General features: G+C 44.8%; 1 protein-coding gene across 7 annotated transcripts in view; it reads right to left on the reverse strand.

Annotated features, from left to right (window-relative positions):
- LOC147444375 (uncharacterized) overlaps positions 1–20,814 on the reverse strand; it is a 103,658-nt gene that overhangs the window by 36,196 nt on the left and 46,648 nt on the right. For all 7 annotated transcript variants that reach the window (XM_086527843.1, XM_086527841.1, XM_086527840.1 and 4 more), the window contains exon 3: positions 16,290–16,407. In XM_086527843.1, the coding sequence (XP_086383969.1) occupies positions 16,290–16,407 (118 nt within the window). The remainder of the gene's footprint in view (positions 1–16,289; positions 16,408–20,814) is intronic.

The following is a 20,814-nucleotide window of genomic DNA, read 5'->3' on the forward strand; positions in this document are numbered from 1 at the left end:
CCACTACTCACACACACACTGTAGGTCACTTAGTCTGTAAAATTCAGCCCCTTGTCTCAAATGAGCGCCTCCTCTTGCCGAGGTGTCTTGCAAGCTGCTCTCCTCCTGCCAAGTGTCCAGTTTGCCCCTTTGATCCCTAGTTCCCACTGACTTATAAAGTTATAAGTGACTTTCTGAGTGGCCCAGACGTCATTTGGCGCGCACAAGCTTCCATACTCATCAGAATTCAGTGCTAATTGGCCTGACCAGTCCCAAACTGACCGACCCAGACTCCCGATGTGAGAAACCTATTCGGCCGCAGCCGTTTTGCACTGGCCATGCAATGTCCACTTGCACCTTTTCAAGGGTTCCGGGGAAAACAAGTAAAAATATAAATAAATAAAATTATCTAGTACTTATTTATGGAAGGCAACAGGAAAAATACACTTCTTGGTGACACACCTCACCCTTGAAATACTACAAGCGACCTCGCTTGCATGCCAATACTACATGCGGTATCTCTTGATATCACACATATTCTATGATGGGAATGCAAGATATACATGCTTACGGAAATGTAGCGTTGGACGATTAAACAATCCCGGCTACGACACATATATGAAGCATAGAAGTCTTCTAGTGTACTCTCAAGCACAAACTTCTCTAGCTAAATTTTGTACGGAAAGAGTAGATACAATTGCTTAACTACTCTCTTGAGCATCATTAACCATGCTCTTGCCTTGCTCCAGAAAGGCTACATCAAGTCACTATGGGTTCCATCTGAAAGGCTTCAAGATACAATTGCAATAGCTGAGGTGAATCAACCAATTCAGACTCTTCCATCCATTTGGCATCCAAGGATGGATAGTTCTTGAATTTCACCAAATAGCGTCTTGCAACTTTTCCTCTAACCTTTCTTTCCTTATGTGCCAATATCTGTTCAGGAACAAGGATCTCATCCAATTCTTCAACTTCGGGTTGTTCCTCATCAAGCATATTCTCTGGCACATTACCAACAAAGGGTCTTAGAAGGCTAACATGAAAAGCATTATGTATTTTCCAGCCTTCTGGTAGCTTTAACCTGTAAGCTACATCGCTAATCTTTTTTGAAATCTGAAAAGGACCATAATATTGCATACTGAGCTTAGGAAACAACGTTCCTTGCCTTTCCTTTTCCTTAACCTGGCCTTTTCAAAGCACAAAAGCACCCAATCACCAAGTGAAAATACAACTTCACGACGGTGACGATCAACAGCTTTCTTTTGGTTAGCCTGAGTCTTCTCAAGAACAATCTTTATCTTCCTGTATGTTTCATCCATATCTTGCACATACTTGTTTGCCTCAAATATCTTGTTCTTAGTCTGCAAAATGGGCGGGACTTTCTTCCCTCCTTCCACTATCTCAAATGGTGCCTTATCTGTTGACGTATGCACAGTGTTATTGTAAGCATATTCCACCAATGGAAGATGGTGTTCCCAAGTTGCCTTGTGCTCTGACACATAACATTTGAGCAGGTCCAGGACAATAGAATTTTCCTCTTCTGACTATCCACCAGTTTGCGGATGAAACGAAGAAGAGAACTTTAGCATAGTGCCCATGTTCTCAAACAATGCCTTCAAGAAAAGACTCGTCATACGTGGATCCCTGTCACTGACAATTGACTGAGGCATCCCGTGATATTTAAAGATATTGCTCATGAATATCTTGACCATGTGTTCTGGCTTTATCTTCTTCCTCACAGGAATGAAATGGGCCTGCTTACTGAACCTACAAATGATAGTCCAAATCCCATCATTGCCTGTTTGCGTCCTTGGAAGACCAAAGATAAAGTCCATTGCTATGCCTATCAGGGATCGGCAATGGCTGCAACAATCCCGGTTGCTTTTGCCTGTCAAATTTGACTTTTTGGCAAACTAAGCATGATCTTACAAATGTGTCAACATCTTGACGCAAAGCTAGCCAATAGAAGAATGCCTCAACCCCTTTCACTGTCGCATCAATTCCACGATGTCCAGCATAAGGTGGAGCGTGACTTTCCATCAAAACCTTTGGCCGTAACTGTTTAGTAACGCATAACTTTCCATGCATCATGAGAAAGTCATTCTTAAGCATATAGTGCTCATGATGTTGCCCATCAACAAGCTGGTCATAAATCCTTACAAAATCTGAATCTTCAGCATATTGTGTCTTCATTTCGTCTAGTTCACAATGGTACGGAATTGACACTGCTGAAATTTGGGGCTTTTGTGACAACGCATTGATGAGCGCGCTGCGGTGTGTGCAAGTGATAGAGCACGCGAGGAAGTGCAGTGTGTGTGCAGAGAGGGGTGACGAAGGCCAGCAAGAGAGGAAGCGCTAGCAGAAGAGAGAGGGCACGTAAGTTTCTTCAAAGGGGATAAGTGAGTGAGTTGTTTGAAACTCACTTACCCTTTATTATTTGTATAAGGACCAATTCAATAAGTTAGTGGCCAAGTTCAATGTGAACTTGGCCAAAGGTTAGTAACCTTTAAAATGTACATTAAAGGGGCCATTTGGGCCTTTAACCCAACAACCTCCCACTTAAAGGCATAAATGGCGCCTTTAAGCTACGTGACTCCCACCATCTCTATGCATAGATGATGATGTGCTTTGGGTAAGCACTTAGTGAGAGCATCGGCTGGATTTTGTGATGTATGGACCTTAACCAATGTAATAAGGCCATCCTCAAGCACTTTGCGTATGAAGTGATACCGCACATCAATATGCTTTGTGCATGCATGAAACATGGCGTTCTTTGCCAAACATATGGCACTCTGGTTATCACAACCAAGCAGAGGTGCCTTGGCAGGCAAACCAAACTCACTGCATAGGCGTGCTAACCAAATAGCTTCTTTAGAAGCCTCAATGGCTGAAATATATTCAGCCTCTGTAGTAGGCAATGCAACTATCTTTTGCAATCTAGAACACCATGAAACAGCACCTCCGACAAGAGGTAATACATAGCCACTTGTGGATTTCCGTGTATCCACATCACCAGCCATGTCAGAGTCACAAAATCCCTTCAACTCCATTGGTCCTTTACCATAGCACAGGCATTTGTTTTTAGTCCCTTTCAAGTACCTCATAATGGACTTCACTGCATCCCAATGTAACCTGCCTCGATTAGCCATAAACCGGCTAACAACTCCCACTGCATGGGCTATGTCAGGCCTGGTAGCAACCATAGCATACATAAGTGAACCACAAGCTGAAGCATAAGGCACACTTTGCATGTCATTGGCTTCTTCCTTTGACTTGGGACAATCATCCTTGGAGATTTTGACATATGCCTGTAATGGCACACCAAGAGGCTTTGCTTCAGCCATGTTAAATCTGTCCAGCACCTTTTCAATGTACTTTTCTTGCGACAAATACAATAGGCGCTTGTCTCTTTGCCGTGTAACACGCACTCCAAGTATATGTTCAGCTGCCCCAAGATCTTTCATGGAAAACGCAGATTTCAGCTGCCCTTTAAGAGCATCAACAGTACTTCTTTTCTTTGCAGCTATCAACATATCGTCTACATAGAGCACAAGAATGATAGGGCTGCCATCCTCATCACGTTTGGTATACAAACAATGGTCTGCATGGCTTCTTTTGTAACCATGTTTAAGCATGAAGCGATCAAACTTCTTGTACCACTGTCTACATGATTGTTTCAGCCCATACAAGCTTCTATGAGCATACATACCAAATGTTCCTTGCCAGGGATAACAAAACCCTCGGGTTGCTTCATGTAAAGCTCTTCTTCCACATCACCATGCAAGAAAGCGGCATGTACATCCATTTGGTCCATTTCCAAGTCAAGAGAAACCACTATGGCAAACAGTACACGCAAAGTGGTCATCTTCACAACAGGAGAGAACACTTCGTGAAAGTCTATGCCCTTGGTTTGAACATATCCCTTTGCCACAAGCCTTACCTTATACTTGGGTTTTGCATCAACAGTCTTGATTTTATACACCCATTTGTTAAGAATAGCCTTCCTTCCTTTGGGCAATTCAACCAAATCTCAAGTATGATTAGCATGCAAAGCTTTAATCTCTTCCTGCATAGCAAGCTCCCACTTGTCGCTGTTGCTCACATGTCTTTGTCTCTTTATACGTAAGAGGCTCTCCCTCATCTGTCAACATAATGTAATGCAAAGAGGGGTCATATCGACTCACAGGCCGTCTTTGACGAGTAGACCGCCTCACCCAATGATCCACATTATCTGGCAATGGGTTTACATCAGGTGGCACTACAAAATCATCAACAATGGGCTGCTGTACATCATTTTCAGCATTGTTTCTTGGCTGCAAATGCCCTTCAGGAGCCTCAATTTGCTGTCCAACATCATCTGGCTCAAACACCATTGGATCATCTACATTTTCAGCCATTTGTGGTGCATCCCGAGGGTCAAAAATAGGCCTAACAGGTGGCTGGTCATGCTGAAATTTCACCCTTTTATGGTCATGCTTTGAGGCACAATTGTTTTGAAGCAGCCTTGCTTCATTAAAAACAACATCCCGGCTGCGTACAACCCTTTTGAGCTGAGGTAACCAAATCCTGTAACCCATTTCGCCTTCTTCACCATATCCCATGAAGAGGCCTTTAATGGACTTCACATCTAGTTTACTCCTCAACTCAGGTCTAACATGCACAAAAGCTTCGCAACCAAAAATGCATAAGTGATCGTATGAAGCAGGCTTGCCAAACCAAACCTCTTCAGGGATGTCACCTTTCAAAGACATGTGAGGGGATCGATTGTATATATACACTGTAGTTTTCAAAGCTTCTCCCCAAAATCCATGAGAGAGATTAGCTGTGGACAGCATGCATCTCACCCTCTCACAAAGTGTCCTATTGAATCTTTCAGCCACACCATTAGAAGAGGGGCTGTATGGCACAGTAAGCTCCCTCTTAATGCCCAAATTTTGACAAAACTTGTTAAATTCAGCACTTGTGTACTCCCCCCCATTGTCTGTACGCAAGCATTTTAGCTTTCTACCAGTTTGGGTGGTCACAAATGCATGAAATCTCTTAAACACAACAAAGGCTTCATCCTTAGACTTAAGCAAATAAACCCAAATTTTCCTAGAATGATCATCAACAAAGGAGATAAAATAACATGCACCACCCATAGACTTAGTAGGCATGCTACATACATCAGAATGTACAAAATCAAGCACACAAGATTTACGAGAGACACCAGAGTAATAAGAACACTTTACTTGCTTGCCATATTGACATTCATTTCAAAAATCAAGCTTTGTGCCTTTAGCATCAAGCTTGTTCAAAGTACAAAGCTTAGAAAGGCCCTTTTGGCTCATATGGCCAAGCCTCTTGTGCCACAACTCCATGTGAGAGTTAATTTCAGCCAATGCAATAAACTTGCCCAACACGGCCTTTCCATGCATGCAGTAAAGTGTCCCTTTCTTTGTGCCGTTCACAATCAACCTTGAGCCTTTGGTCATTTTCCATGATCCTCTCTCAAACAAGATGCTGTAACCATGCATATGCATCTGACCAACAGAAAGCACACTCTTCTTGATTCCCGACACATATCTAACATCATGCAAGACAAGCTCATTTGTGCCATCTATGGAGAGATGCACAATGCCAATACCCTCAATGGAACATGCATGATTGTTTCCAAGGTATACATGGCCACGCTTGCCTACATCAAAAGTAGAGAAACACTCCTTGATAGGAGTCACATGAAATGAAGCACCGGAATCAACAATACAAGTTTGGGACAATGCATCATTGACAGTCAACAAAGCATCAATAAGATCACTCTTGGTGATCTGCATGTCTTGTGAATGAACATTAAGAGAGGCATCATAGTCATAAGCATCATCATCTGATAAAGTGGCACACAAGATGTCCTCTACATCTGACAGCTCCTCGATCACGACACTGAAAGCCACATTGGCCTTCTCTTTGTCCTTTGAGCTATCCTGTGCATCTACCTTGACTTTCTTCTTCTCTTTCTTTTTGTCTCCGCCATTCTTTTTCCTTTCTAACTCAGCTTTATAGTACCTACAATCGGGTTTCTTGTGACCTTTCCTGCCACATTGACAGCAAGTCACATCACCCTTGCCTTTGCTTGCATTTCCCCTTTCTTTACTCTTACTCTTACTCCTTTGTGCATAAGCATTCTTCTTTTCTGTCCTGCCTCTAACCATGTTGGCAGAGCTGCCTCCCTCTCCACTTGCTTTCCTCCTGATTTCTTCATTCAAGATAGAATCCCTAACACCATCAAAGGTCAAATTGGGGTTATTGGACAACGAAACCACCAAAGTTTCCCATGACTCAGGTAAGGTCATAAGCAAGAAGATAGCTTTCAGCTTATCATCAAAAGGAGGCAAGCTAGAATCCTGTAACTACGACAAAGTACCTGCGAACAACGACAAGTGCTCTGCCGCGCTCTTGGACTCATCTAGTTGCATGCCAACAAGTTTTCGCATCAAGTGCACCTGGTTGACGGGCGTTGTATTTTCATACATTCCCTTTAACTTCTCCCACACATCAAAAGCAATCGTGAGACCTTTCACATCAATGACGGTCTCATCTGTCATGGCCATTTTAATGTATGTAACGGCTTTCCTATTCATGCTAACCCATGCTTCATCTGTCATATTCTGTGGCTTCACCTGTTCAAGTGTCCCTTCGCAATCCTTAAGAAATAGGATTCCTTGAATCCTGTCTTTCCAAAGATCAAAACCTGTACCATCGAACCTCCTAATCTCGAAGAGGTTCTTCACATCCGAAGAAGATGAGGCCATAGTTGCACGAAATAAGAGGGATAATACGTTGAATTTTTGGGCAAAATGCGCAAAAATCGGAGTATAGCCTCACAGAGATGTGCACTACAGCTCCAAATAGTCATAGGAGCAATTTGAGGCAAAATAAGACGATTTGGGCACAAATTCAATTTCTGAAATTTGTGCGCAGGAAATTTCAGCAAGCAAATTTGTGCTCGAAAACAACAAATTTAGTTGTTTTTAACCTCAGAGGACATACATAAGGCTAATACACAGCCTTTAGAAGCATGTAAGCACAAAAGCCCCAATTTGTAGCATGTCATACATTGCCAAAATTTGTCAAATGTGCATGGATTGCATCTATTTGCACTTTCCCCAATGTAATTGCACCATAAAAACACTTGCAAAAACCTGCGTAAATTTTTCGGCAATTTCAGGGTTTTCGGGTAGCAAGGACTTAGCAAAAGTATTCCCACACCTTAATACATCATTTACAAAACCTGTGTTTTGCTGTCATAACCTGTAATTTCCTGTTTTTGACCTAATTTCAGCCTGTTTTAGGTCAATTTTGGTTGCCAAGAGCTCTCTAGTGTCTGGGGACGAGTCCTTTGGTGACGAAATTGCAAAATCTCGCGTGAAAGTTGACCTTCTTGGCTGAAATTCAGCGTTTGCAGGTTTGGGAGAAAACCCTAATTGAGCTCTGATACCAGTTGATGAGCGCGCGGCGGTGTGTGCAAGTGATAGAGCACGTGAGGAAGTGCAGTGTGTGTGCAGAGAGGGGTGGCGAAGGCCAGCAAGAGAGGAAGCGCTAGCAGAAGAGAAAGGGCACGTAAGTTTCTTCAAAGGGGATAAGTGAGTGAATTGTTTGAAACTCACTTACCCTTTATTATTTGTATAAGGACCAATTCAATAAGTTAGTGGCCAAGTTCAATGTGAACTTGGCCAAAGGTTAGTAACCTTTAAAATGTACATTAAAGGGGGCCATTTGGGCCTTTAACCCAACACGCATCAGCCACCACGTTCTTTTTTCCTTGCACATGCACAATTTGAAAATGGAACATTGACAAGATGTTTGCCCATCGCATGTGCTTCTCAGACAACTTCGTCTGTGTGAGAAGTTATCGCAAGGTTTGATGATCCATTTGGACAAAAAAATCAGCCCCTAGTAGATAGTGTTTCCAACTAGTGAGAGCATGAATTACTGCCAACAATTCTTTCTCATAGACTTGCAAGTTTCTTTCAGTCTTCAAAAGAATTCTGCTTTCATATGCGACTACTCGGCCATTCTGCATTAGAACCGCACCAAGACTATGGCCACACGCATCACATTGAACCACAAAAGGTTTCGAAAGATCTGGCAAAATGATTATCGGATCTGAAGTCAGCTTCTCTTTCAAGTGTTTGAACGCTAAAATTTCCTTGGCTGTCCACTTGAAAGTAACTCCTTTTCCTTGCAGTGCATGGAGTGGAGAAGCAATCTCAGCAAAATTTCGGATGAACCTCCTGTAGTAGGAACATAAGCCTAGAAAGCTTTGAATGTCATGTACGGACTTCAAGTCTGGCCATGACCTAATTGCTTCCACTTTAGCAGGATCCATGCGTACCCCATCCTTTGAAACAATGTGCCCAAGGAAGTGAATCTCTTGCAAAAAGAATTCACTCTTCTTCACATTAATGAGTAGCCTGTTATTACGTAACTCATTGAAAACTGCAATCAAGTGATCCCTATGCTCCTCTTCAGACTTCGAGTAGACAATCATGTCATCAAAGAAGGTATCCACGAAGTTTCTATGTGGTCTAAAAATTATGTCCATCATTCTATTAAACGTGGCACGAGCATTTGTGAGACCAAATGGCATAACAAGAAACTCATAGAGACCAAATGTTGTCCTGAACGCAATCTTATGGACATCTTCTGGCCTAATGCGTATTTGATGGTACCCACTCTTTAGGTCTATTCTTGTAAACAATGACGCTCCCTCAAGCCGATCAAGAATGTCATCTATCCTCGGTATGGGGAACCTGTTCTTGATGGTATTCTTATTCAAGGCGGGATAGTCAATGCACATGCGCCATGAACCATCCTTCTTCTGCACTGAGAGTACAGGCGAACAAAAAGGGGATGAACTGGGCTGAATCAGCCCCTTCTCTAAAAGCTCATTGACTTGACTCATAATCTCTTTCTGCTGGGCTGCACTAACCCTGTATGGTGGTCTATTAGGTGGACTAGAACCTGGCACAAGATCTATAGTATGATCCTTAGGTCTCTCAGGAGGTAACTCCCCTGGCAAAGAGTCCGAAAAACAATCACTGAAACCACTCAAAAAAGTTGACCTGTCTTTATCTAAGGTAGACAAATTAGATACAAGTTGAGGTACTTCTTTTGCAAAGATCAAGTACGCAGAAAGATGATTCTTTATTATAGATGAAATAGCAGAAGCAGAAACAACTGGAATAGACTCGCCTTTAAGCTTTTACATCAAGGACATGAGTCTTTCCTCTATGTACAAGGGTAATCTTTTTCTTGTACGTATCCACCATAGCATGCAACCTGTAACACCATGGGATACCCAGTAACACATCACACCCCTCAAGTGGCATAATATGAAATTCTTCCGCATCCACATAGCTCTGAATGTGCAGACGAAGCTTTCCCAAAATGGGAGTAACAGGCTCTGAATGACTTGGGCATGCCAAACCTGCTTCCCCTGTCATACCCATCTCCTCTGCACGAATGCCCAACTTTGATGCCAATTCTGGTGATATGAAATTTGCACGGGCTCCTGGATCAAAGAAAACCGGCACTGTCTGGTCTCTAACTTTGCCCCAAACTCTGCACAGCTCCGTGGCATCTGTGTTTGGCTGGTCTCCAACCAAATCTGGAACAAGTCCTGCACTTGGCTTTGGCTTCTTCCCTTTATGGTCTGACTTGTCATCCTTATCGTGTGACTTTTTCTGTGGGAATTCATTTGCAAAATGTCCTTCCTGTTCACAAATATAACATTTCTTGGCCTCCCTAAGAGCTTTTCTTTCTTCAAAAGTTTTGCCAGAAAAATGCCTTTTTTGCCCTTGTCCTCGTCCCAAGAAGATTTAGATTGCTTCTTGGACATATCACCTTCTTCAGTGGAGGGCTTCTTTGTGGGAGACTCAGAAGGCTTTGCTGCAACATTGCCCTTGGCTGAAAACTGTTTGCCCTGGGGCCCTTTCTTGTGGCTATTAAATCCATCGGAATCTCCCTTCGACAGATTGTTGGCCACTCTTGCATTCTCAATCAACTGAAACGTATTCATGGCAGTAGTCTTTGTGCAGTAGTCCCTGATTTTCTTGGGCAATCCGCAACAGTACTTCTCATTCTGTTCTGACAATGGCACAAACTTGTAAGAGGTGACCGGCAACAGTGCGGCCCACAACTGTTTATTGTACTCTTCCAGATTCGCACACTGTTTAGCATTCAACTCGTGCCATTCTGTCATCACATTTACTTCAAAAGTGTTTGTCAACCATGCAGGAGCAAAAAGCTGTTTGAATTGGACCCACGTTGTTGGGGCTTGACCCTGGTTCAACAATGCGGTCCACCATTGAAGCGCATTACCTTTCAAGAAAGTGGAAGCCTTGCGTATCTTTGAAGATTCCGTGAAGTTTCCTCCAGCATAAGCTGCATCGAACGGCTGTATGAAGGTCAAAGCCTTCAATTGATCCTCAGTTCCTCTAAAAGTTTCAAACTTCACTCCCTGCCCACCTTCCTTGTAATCCTTAGGCTGACTCAAAGGAGCCACGTTATCATAAACAGGAGCCTGTAACAGTGGTGCTCCATGATTGTTCATTCCAGCACTCGCACCAACTATTTTCCCTGTCGTATCTGCATTTTGTACGTATGGCTGCAAAAAACCAGCCATACCAAATTGTGTTCCAGGCACTCGAAACTGGCCATAGGCACCCTGAAAACCTGGTTGGACACCCATGTTCGCGTACATAGGGTTACCCATGCCTGTTTGCATTGTCCCGAACAAATTCCCTCGCATATAACCTATGGAAGGTCTAGCCATAGCTTGAAACACTGAACCACCTCCAAAATAACCAGGATAAGTAATAGCTAATGGAAGGGTCTGACGCATAGCGTGTTCATTACTCCCTTGACCATTCACAAACGGTTCCTGTCCAGCTAAAGCAAGTTGCTTTGGATCATTGGACACCGCTAGTTACTCAACCACATGGGCTTTCCCTCGAGCATCATGAGTCCTCTGCGCATTGGAAATCTCCTTTTCCTGCAACGTCTTAGTCATGCCCTATGTAGGAGGCTGAAAACCCTGTGTCGGAGCCTGTAGGAACTCCTGCATCCTTGGGTTGTTAGCCAACTGCTGAAACATGTCCATGCAGCAACGCAGTTGAGTTCTAAACAACCTGTCCTCTTCTTGAAGAGTTGAAGGAATTTTCTCTGTGTCATGTGAAGAAGATCCCTCTTCAGGTACTTGGTCTCTCTTCTCTGCCATAACGACAAGCTCTGTGTTGCTTTCACCCACAACAATCCACGTTGCACTTTTTGGAGAAAAAGTGACTATCCCGTCGATGGAACCATATAACCGGCCTATACAACGTAGAGGGTGGTACTATTTGAATTACCTGTTAACTTTACACAGCGCACTGAGAAGGGAAGAGAACACAATTGCGTCCAACGACTAGAATGTCACTGTGCACACGAGACCGACACTCTGTAGGCCCCAAAGACTGGCGCCCCTTTCATATTTCTTTATTCAAATTAAGGTAGACGATCCGACCACTTAGCACAAGCTTTCACAAAGCTGTCCAAACCTGGCGAGGGCTGGAAACGCACGTTTTCGACTTGATTTCGGCAACATAACGGCGCAAAAAACCCCTATAGGTCAAAAGCACCTGTCTAGGACGGATTCCCTCGCTATCTCGAAGCTTTCTGGTGAGCTGTCACAGAAATTCAGCGGACTGTAATTCTCTGTTTTTCACTGCCAGGTGTCCAAAAGCTTGTACACATATCCCGAGGCTCTCACGAGGCTCCCCCAATGTTCCCTTGCAGTTTAGGTGCGAAACCCTAAACCTGTAGAAAAACACAGCAGGCTGTAATTCGCTGTTTCGGATCGTTTTTAGCGGAGCGAACACGCCTACGCGGGTCCCAAGGACTCCCGCACACAATGGGATAGTTCCCCTGTGAATTGGACGAGTTTTCACGCAAGAAAACTCTCCAAACTCGCAATCTTTCGCGATGGAACTGTGCGTACCTGTGGGGGATTAGCAATTAGCTAATCCGGTTCCTGTTCAGAAGGCTCTTGCCTTGGCAAACGCGCATAAACCCCCAGAACTGTACATATTCATCTAAGTAGCCCAACTAGTGGGGCATTACAATATGTGCCAAAGGGGAGAGAGAGATGCACGAGAGCAAATCATCGCGCTACATGAGACAGAGGAGAAGGCAAGCTTTCCATTAAAGCTGTAGACCTGCACCCACTACTACACACACACTATAGGTCAGTTTGTGTAAAATTCAGCCCCAGCCTCAAATGGGCGCCTCCTCTTGCTGAGGTGTCCTGCAGGCTGCTCTCCTCCTGCCAAGTGTCCAGTTTGCCCCTTTGAGTTAATTCCCTAGTTCCCACTGACTTATAAAGTTATAAGTGACTTTCCGAGTGGCCCACACGTCATTTGGAGCGCACAGGCTTCCATACTCATCAGAATTCAGTGCTAACTGACCCGACCAGTCCCAAACTGACCGACCCAGACTCCCGATGTGAGAAACCTATTCGGCCGCAGCCGTTTCACACTGGCCATGCAATGTCTACTTGCACCTTTTCAAGGGTTCCGGGGAAAACAAGTAAAAATAAAAATAGATATAATTATCTAGTACTTATTTATGGAAGGCAATAGGAAAAATACACCTCCTGGTGACAGCGAACTTGTAGAAGGGGTGCGAGCGGGGAGAGATACTCAGCAATGGAAGGGTGCGCAATGGTTGCGTGTGAAAGGGGCAACCAGTGTTGAATTCAGCCACTGAAAGATTTTTGTTTTCTATGCACTACAGCGTAGCAGCACATGGAGGAAAGGGTGTCAATGCTTGGTGAGGAGGCATGATGCTTCGCGAAGGGGTGCATCCACGTTTGCTGAAGGGACACCGTGAAGAGACACCTCGAGGAGGCAAGGGCGGCTATGAAGAGGCACAACCCGTTGAAGAGGTGCCGATAAAGAGGTGCATCGCTTGGTTTCCATCAGGGAATTTCAGCACGCACATCGCGTACGCCCTCCCTCCGTATCGCTGCATTATGTATGAATTACAGATAATGTAGGGTAAGAGTTACCTCAGGCTTGTGTATAGGTGTGTATACCACCGTTCTTCTGTTCCATGCAACACCGCGAGAGGGGGGAGAGGGTAGCGGCGAGGGTGAGAGGCTCACAACCTTCAGGTCTCGGGAAAAAATTTGCTCTCATACCACTGTAAGGATTCTAGTTACTAATCTTTAATTAAGTACTTAAACTCATGATTAAGACTTAAAAAACTTGAACTTGACTCTGAGATAAGACTTAGAAGACTTTGTGTTTGATAGATTCAATGAATGAAATTTGTTGCAAGGGTGTTCTTATATAGAAACTTAAGCGACATGATGAAAAGACATGACCATCGGTCAAGAGACATGACTCCAGGCCAATAGTCGTGTCCCTCTACTGTAGAGTCGTGACCCTTCGGTGTAAAGGTGCAGCCATTCGCTGAAGAGGCGTGGCTATTCGCCGAACACGTGCGACTCTTGGGCAAAGAGACGCATCCTTTCAAAAATCGGGGTCTCGGATCTGGTGCATCTTCGTATCTGCAAAAGAATCAAGTGAAGAAGGTTATACAAAACAAAGAATACGTCACAATCGTGACACAAATAGTTATGTCGTGAAAACATTGCGGGTGAAGTGGAAAGTGTCACGTGACACATCCAACCCTATGTGTCCGTGGACAAGCTACAGCATAACAGGGTTCAGCCAGTCCAGTCAGTCTAGATTAGAAGTGATCTGGCACTTTTTGTGAGTCTATTCGTAGACCGTGCATGCCCAGTCACTTAGCATAGATGCATATCCTTTGGTTGCACAAAGCATGATCATCAGTATTCCCATCAGAATCCATTAGAATCAGTCAGGGGATTTTTCCAGTGCATTTAGCCTATTTTCCCTATTTTTGACATTTTTCACTTATTAATTTAAGTGACTTCCCAACAAAAGTAGGTAGGGCAATTTCGCTAAGTTTGTATATAAGCAACCCAAAGCTAGCACTCTTGGACAGATAAGCAAGGAGCACAACAGGCCCCAGGCAGCAGGTACTCCCTCTCTCTCAGCAAGAACCCCTCAGCACCCACAAGCACCTAGAGTTTTTGGACATACCCTCATCGCCAACATTCAGCCCAGCGTTTGGTCATCGCCCACAACCCCTAACCCCTGGCGTTTTCAGCTTTGTCTTGATCGCCAACAGTACCCTTGCCCTAGCGTTCCAGATCAGCCAAAACGCAGCAGTACCATTAGCGTTTTTCAGCCCAAACGAAGCAGACAAAAACAGCATTTTTTCAGCCTAAAAACGCAGCAGCAGGCCAGCGTTTTCATCAGGTTATTATAGCGTTTTGAGCAGCATAAAAACGCAGCCATACCAGCGTTTTTCAGCCACCCCAGAACAGCCCCAGATTCAGCAGATTTTCAACAGATAAAAGATTGCAGATTTCAGCCCTTAGGTCGGACTCGTCGTCATCGTCGACATAGCCTAGACTTGCATCAGTCTCATGCATACCATTTGTACCAGATTGTGCAATCATAAGTAGACCACTCTCGCCGACAAGAGTGGGGCCTTCGGAGGAGGGTTTCACAACGTCTCTGGTGTCGTATCTCTCTTCTCTCTCTGTCTCTCAGTCTCATTCACTTGCACGCACAGTGTCCATTCACTTTGTTTGTGATCATAGCATTCTCTCATTAAGAACGGAAGGCTCTACCTTCCATAAGAACAAAAGGAACCTGAGCACAGTTCGGAGCACTCATCTTGAGCAAAGCGCAAACATTCATTCCGCTGCACCTTACAGGAAGTAAGGGTGCTTGGAGGTATATCCAATGGTTCCATGTCGACGGAAGTGGATGTACACTACATGTGAATGCCAATGCAGAAGGGGGTGATGGAATCCATTCTCCGACTCCTTCCATATCCACACACAAGGCAAGCAGATCTTGGTACTCAAGATCTTGATCTTTGTGTATTCGACGCCGATCGCCATTCATCAAATAGAGAAAAAGAATATGGGGAGAGGTTCCTTGGGTTCTTGATTCTTTGCTTCCCTTGAGTTCGCGAAGCCGAAGCACGTCCAGAGCTTTGATACCAATGTCAGGTGCGGAAGGGTTTAAGAATTTTAACTCAGAACTTTGTACTTGGCACAAACACAAGGTCCCTTTACTTCACTTAAGAGAAACTGAACACAATATGAGAGAGAGAGAGAGAGAGAGAGAGAGAGAGAGAGAGAGAGAGAAAGAAAGAAAGAAAGAAAGATATATTAACATCTCAAAAGAGCCAAAATGGCCCATGAGACGAGAGAGAGACACCAGATGTCGGGTCCCAACCACCCTCAAGGGCTCCCTTGCTCTATTGCCAGAGCAAAGTACTTGCTTTAGATTATTCGCACAAACTATTACAATGGATGAATGCTTAATCCTTCACGCTAATGAGATCTAGTACCCAATGCTTAATGCTGAGGAACTGCAAAACGCTAGGGCTGATTTGATGTTCGAGGCTGAATCTGATGCTATAGGCTGTAAACGCTGATGGTGATGTTGATGGAAAGAATGGACATGCTAGAGAATACTGAGGGAAAAACGCTGGTGCTGATCTGCTCGGTACTAATGGTACTTGTTGCCCATCATGCGGAGGCTTCAGATGCTCTAAGGGAGAACCTAGGCTCACATATATAGGAATCTGGAGGGAGGTCGAGCAGTATCATGAACCCCACGACTCCACATAAAAGAGGGTTTTTTGAAGTTATAATTGACTTAAGTGACTTTAGAGACTGTTCACATGCTAAGTGACTTTATAAATGCTTTGTGCAAGAGAATAACTATCTGGGCATGCAAGTCCTCAGAGAGGCTCACAAAGGTGCCAGAAAGCTTTCCTAACAGAGAGTGATGCTAATCTGTAGCAGTAGCATATCCACGTGGCTCAAGTGCAATGCACACGTGACAAAAGTAGGACTACTTTCTTGCTTGGGTGCGATTTTGGGTTCTTAGGGGGGCTGTTTAATTATACACTCAAAACAACTTCAGCAGGCTTTTCTTTGTGGCAGCAGTTATTCAGCTGTATCCTACCCATATTCCTTGGTCTCTTCGTGATTGTTTCCATGCGGGAGACATTTCACTTCAGCTGTTTTGAGGGTTTGTACGACTGTTTCTAGCCTTATTGCATGGGTTCACCTCTCACCCCAAAAAAAAAGTCTGTGCGCGCGCGGGTGCATGTCCGTATGTTTTTTTTTTTTTTTTTTGGTTCAAACTACTGCTAGGATGAAGATTACAACTAAATACCTGCAAAAAAATCCAAAAGCTTTGAAGTGAAAGAAAAATCCTTTTGGAACAGATCGCAGCCAGCCTTTAACTGAAGCAATGGATGGGATGGCATAAGTGGACGTATCTACCTCTACACCTGTCATTAAACAGCACAGCCAACAAATCTGGTGATTTCTTGTCCAAAAGATTGGCTGTCAATGCTTTAGCAAACATTAAACACACAATGCAAGCGCTTTTTGCGCATACAACTCCTCGCGAGGCAAAGGCCACCATCTACATGCATAATAAAAATAAGTTCAAAGTAAAAGATTTTACGTCTATTCAAATTTCTAGCATTTCACACAAGAAGTTTCAAGTTCTTCTTAATATGTTACAAGCATGCATCCATGATTGTGCATTGCATAAAAGTTTCTCCAAGAATATGAAATGTCATGGCATGGATTCAAGCATAAGAAGAGGCTATGTGTAGATCAGTGTGAAGCGTGCATATCGTCAATTGGTTGATCAGTGCTCATGATGTCATGTGCAACGGAACTGTTTAAAGATTTAGCTCGGATCTAGTACTCCGCACAAACACAAGGTTACTTTACTTCACGTGAAAAGAAAAGTTGAACTAAACACAATGAAGGGGAGAGAGAGAGAGAGAGAGAGAGAGAGAGAGAGAGAGAGAGAGAGAGAGAGAGAGAGAGATGAAATGAAATGAAATGAAATGTTATATTAACGTCTTCAAAAGGCCAAAATGACCTATGAGACCAATCAGTTACAAAATAGTGAATCTAATACCATGTCTGGGTACAAAAGAACTAGAAAAGAACTAGAAGTGGAACAAAATACTACTACTACTACTACAATCTAAAACTACGTGGGTGTAGCAGCTGATACAATAGGTATCCGGTAAACTGGATGTAACAGTGTGTGAAACAAAGATGGAAGAAATGGTGAGGATCCATCCTCATCTGCACTCTGAATGTGGAGAGAGTATGGCTCGAATCTTCTGTTGTGGTCTCCGTCGATGCTGTGTAGCTCCTCTCCTCAGTCGCGGTCGTCTGTATCTCTGTAGCTCCAATGCTCGGTCGATGAGAGTGCCAGTAGTGGTCGAATGAGTGTGGGACGAGCTCTGCAGTGGTGGCTGCTCCTCTGGCTGTCCCATATCTAGTGAAAAGAAATCTGTAATGTGTCTCTGGGACTGCCTCTCTCTAGCTCTCCCCAGTAAAGTGTCTCTATACCTGTGTAACTCAAGTAGATATAGTCCAAGACATCTCTGATCCTCATAACTCATGACCCTAGATAGAGGACCAAAACCCTCTCTGAATAAGCAGTGGAAACGCCCCCGTATCTCATAGAACACTGTGCAATGACATATGTAGTGCAACTCTGTCTCTGGCTCTCTCTGGCATAATCGGCATATCCTGTTGTCTGCTGGTATCCCTCTGAATCTACCAGTCTCAATCTCGAGCTGATGTGAGGATGTGCGTATCTGACCAATGGCACAACGCAAACCATGAGACATATGTGTGTCCATGTAGCTATATGTGTGTCCATGTAGCTGGGTCGAATCACAAACCCATCTCCTGTGAGGTGGAGAAGATGCTCTCTATAGAAAGCCATCTTCGTGCTCAACTCCTGAGGCGGCTCTATCCATGTCCTCCTGGTGTCGAGCTGGATCAGGTCGTGACGAATGAGTCTAGTGATCTCCACCCGTGTAAGAGACAGCGAGGGTGCCTGAAGAGAATACTGGAAAGGGGGCAACCTGTCCATGGTGAAGCCATGCGTCTGAAACCATGAAGTCATCTGTGCATACCAGCATGAAGTGTCCCCCTGTAGAGCTAACTGTCTGGAAGACTCAAGGGCCAGTCTAGCATATCTGTCTCTAGTAGTATCCCATAGGCTGTGCACAAAGGACACTGATCTAGTAAGCGCCTCAATCTCCATGGGGGGGGCAGCTAGCTTTGCTCGAATGATCGCGTGAGGTACGGAGGCCTTGGCTCTAATCAATCGGGAGATCATAGATACCAAGGGCCTCTCCATACGTCTCCAACCATCCTGGCCTACAGGAGGTCCCCATACATCATAGCTGAGGCTACTGAAGTATCAAAGAGCCATAACTTTGTCCGAGGTTCCTGGAACTGAACCTGCGAACACATCCTCTCCAAGCCTCCCAAGGCCGCATAAGCTCTGGTCAGTCTAGTCTCTGCTGCTCTCCCCAAAGAAAACCTCGGCCGAGTGAAGACTATCCCAAGGTAAGTGTATGCATCTGTATACTCCACAATCTCTTGACCATACGTGAAGGTCGGTGCCGATCTCCTGATCCACTGCGGTGTGGTGTTAAACACCATGACCTTGGTTTTACCAAGGTTTACAGACAATCCACTATCCTCTGCAAAACTGTGTAATGCATCCAACTGTCGCTGCATACCCTCTGGTGAGTCAGAGATCAAGACAATATCATCAGCATATAACAACAATGGGATCCACGTCCCTGCCAGCTGGGCACCTCTATCACCCTCTCTGTCAATGTAATCAGACACCTCATCAACATACATACCAAATAGAGTAGGAGACAATGGGCAACCCTGTTTCACCCCGATAGTGGAGTGAACTAAGTCAGATATCCCCTCTGGGGTGCGTACATGTCCCATCACTGATCTGTATAAAGCCATAATCCCCCAAATCAACACTGTGGGCACCCCCATCTCCTGCAGTCTGCGCATCAGTCGAGCTCTCGGTACCATGTCAAATGCTTTGCGGAAATCCACAAAGCTACAATAAATCCGTCTCCCATGTGACCTGCCCTCCTCAATGATAGCTCTGAGTGTCAGAATATGGTCAAGAGTGGAGAAACCCCTCCTGAAACCTGCCTGTCCCTTTGCCCGTACACCCTCACCCTCTGCCCAGTTACTCAATTGCTGCTCAATAATGGATGCATACAATCGTGCCAGTGTGTGTCCAACCATAATAGTGCGGTAATTTCCAGGCTCTGTAGGATCACCTGCCTTGAATATAGGCACAATAGTAGACAACCTCCAAGTCTCATGTAATCCCTCACACATGGCACGATTGAACAACACTGCAAGAACCTCCATCAGCATATCCCTAGCATGTATAAAGTGCTCCGCTACTAGACCGTCATGATCGTAAGCCCTCCTGGTCCTCATCCTATCAATGGCTCTCTTTACCATCTCAGTGGTAAAGAAGGTGCTCGTAGGTGGACATGGCTCTGTAGGATCTGGAAGGGGATCCTGCCCAGGAACCGTATATAACGATGTCGCATACTGGCCCCACACATCAGGAGAAGTAATCACTGGGGGAGGGGAGTGCTCATGGAAGAGTCGCCATGCCTCGCCTGAGTCTCTACTCAAGAACAACTGATACAAGTCTCGCTCCATCTGGGCCAGGTAAGCTCGTTTCTTCTTTCGCACAAGGCGCCGGAAAGCAATCCGCGACTGTCTGTAGGTGATGACTCCTAAATGAAGATCCCTCTGAAGCTGGGCTCTCATCTCTCTGCACTCCTCATCATACCAACTATTCTGGGGCATGCTCCCAGAATGTCGCCTCCGATCCGGTTGAGTGTGTGGGTATGCCTCTGATGCTGCATCATGTAGTGTCTCAGTCAGTAAAGTAGTGCACTCCTCTACTGAGAGGCCTGGAGCAACTGTGCATAGACGATCCCAGATCGCCTCTGTATAAACCGAGTTAGTCTCTGGTGTAAATGTATAACGGGTGTGTGACCTGCCTCCTGATTTCTGGGCTGTACTAAACTGAAAAGATACGGACAGTGTCAAGAGAGCATGATCCACTGCTACGCCCACTGGTCTGGCTCCCACTGTGAAATCCTGAATACAAGGAATAAAGCTCGGCTGTGTCATAACATAGTCCACTGTACTGGCCCCATGTCTGTGTGGAAAGCATGTGAAGCCTGCTGCTCCAGGAAACCGCTGTAAGCCATTAAGTATGGCTAGCCCATGTGTAGTCGTCATCTCCATGAGGTATCTCCCATACTCAGTCTGCTCTTTGTCATGTGAGCATCTGTCAAACCCCAGCTCACCCACATCCAACTCTCTAAGCATCTCATCTGAAGTGTCGTAGAAGACTGTCTGACAGTTGCCCGTTCGAGCATTGAAGTCTCCTAGGAGGATGATATCACCATCCCTAGAAAACTCCCATATATCATCATCTAGAATTGAGAAAGGCGACTGCCCTCTGGATACAGCATATACTGACGAACTGGGGGGGAAGTAACATATAGCAATATATAGAAATCGACCTGTGTCAGCTCTCAGCCTCACCCACATGTATCTAGCCTGATCATCTCTCCGTACAATATGTAGTAGTGGCTGTAGCTCCTCCCTAAACAACACCGCTACTCCTCCTGAACCTCTACTCCCATGCTCAGATCTCGTGACTGTTCTGTGGGCTGTCTCCCATTTGTATCCCACCACATGTGGCAACAGTTGGCCAGGGGCCTGGTGAGTCTCTGAAAAGAAAACAATGTCCTTGTCTCTGAAACTGTCCTCAAAGGCACCAACATCCAACCTCATAGACC

The sequence above is a fragment of the Adiantum capillus-veneris genome, chromosome 13, assembly GCF_014529385.1.
Source record: "Adiantum capillus-veneris isolate H3 chromosome 13, ASM1452938v2, whole genome shotgun sequence".
Classification (NCBI taxonomy): Eukaryota; Viridiplantae; Streptophyta; class Polypodiopsida; order Polypodiales; family Pteridaceae; genus Adiantum; species Adiantum capillus-veneris.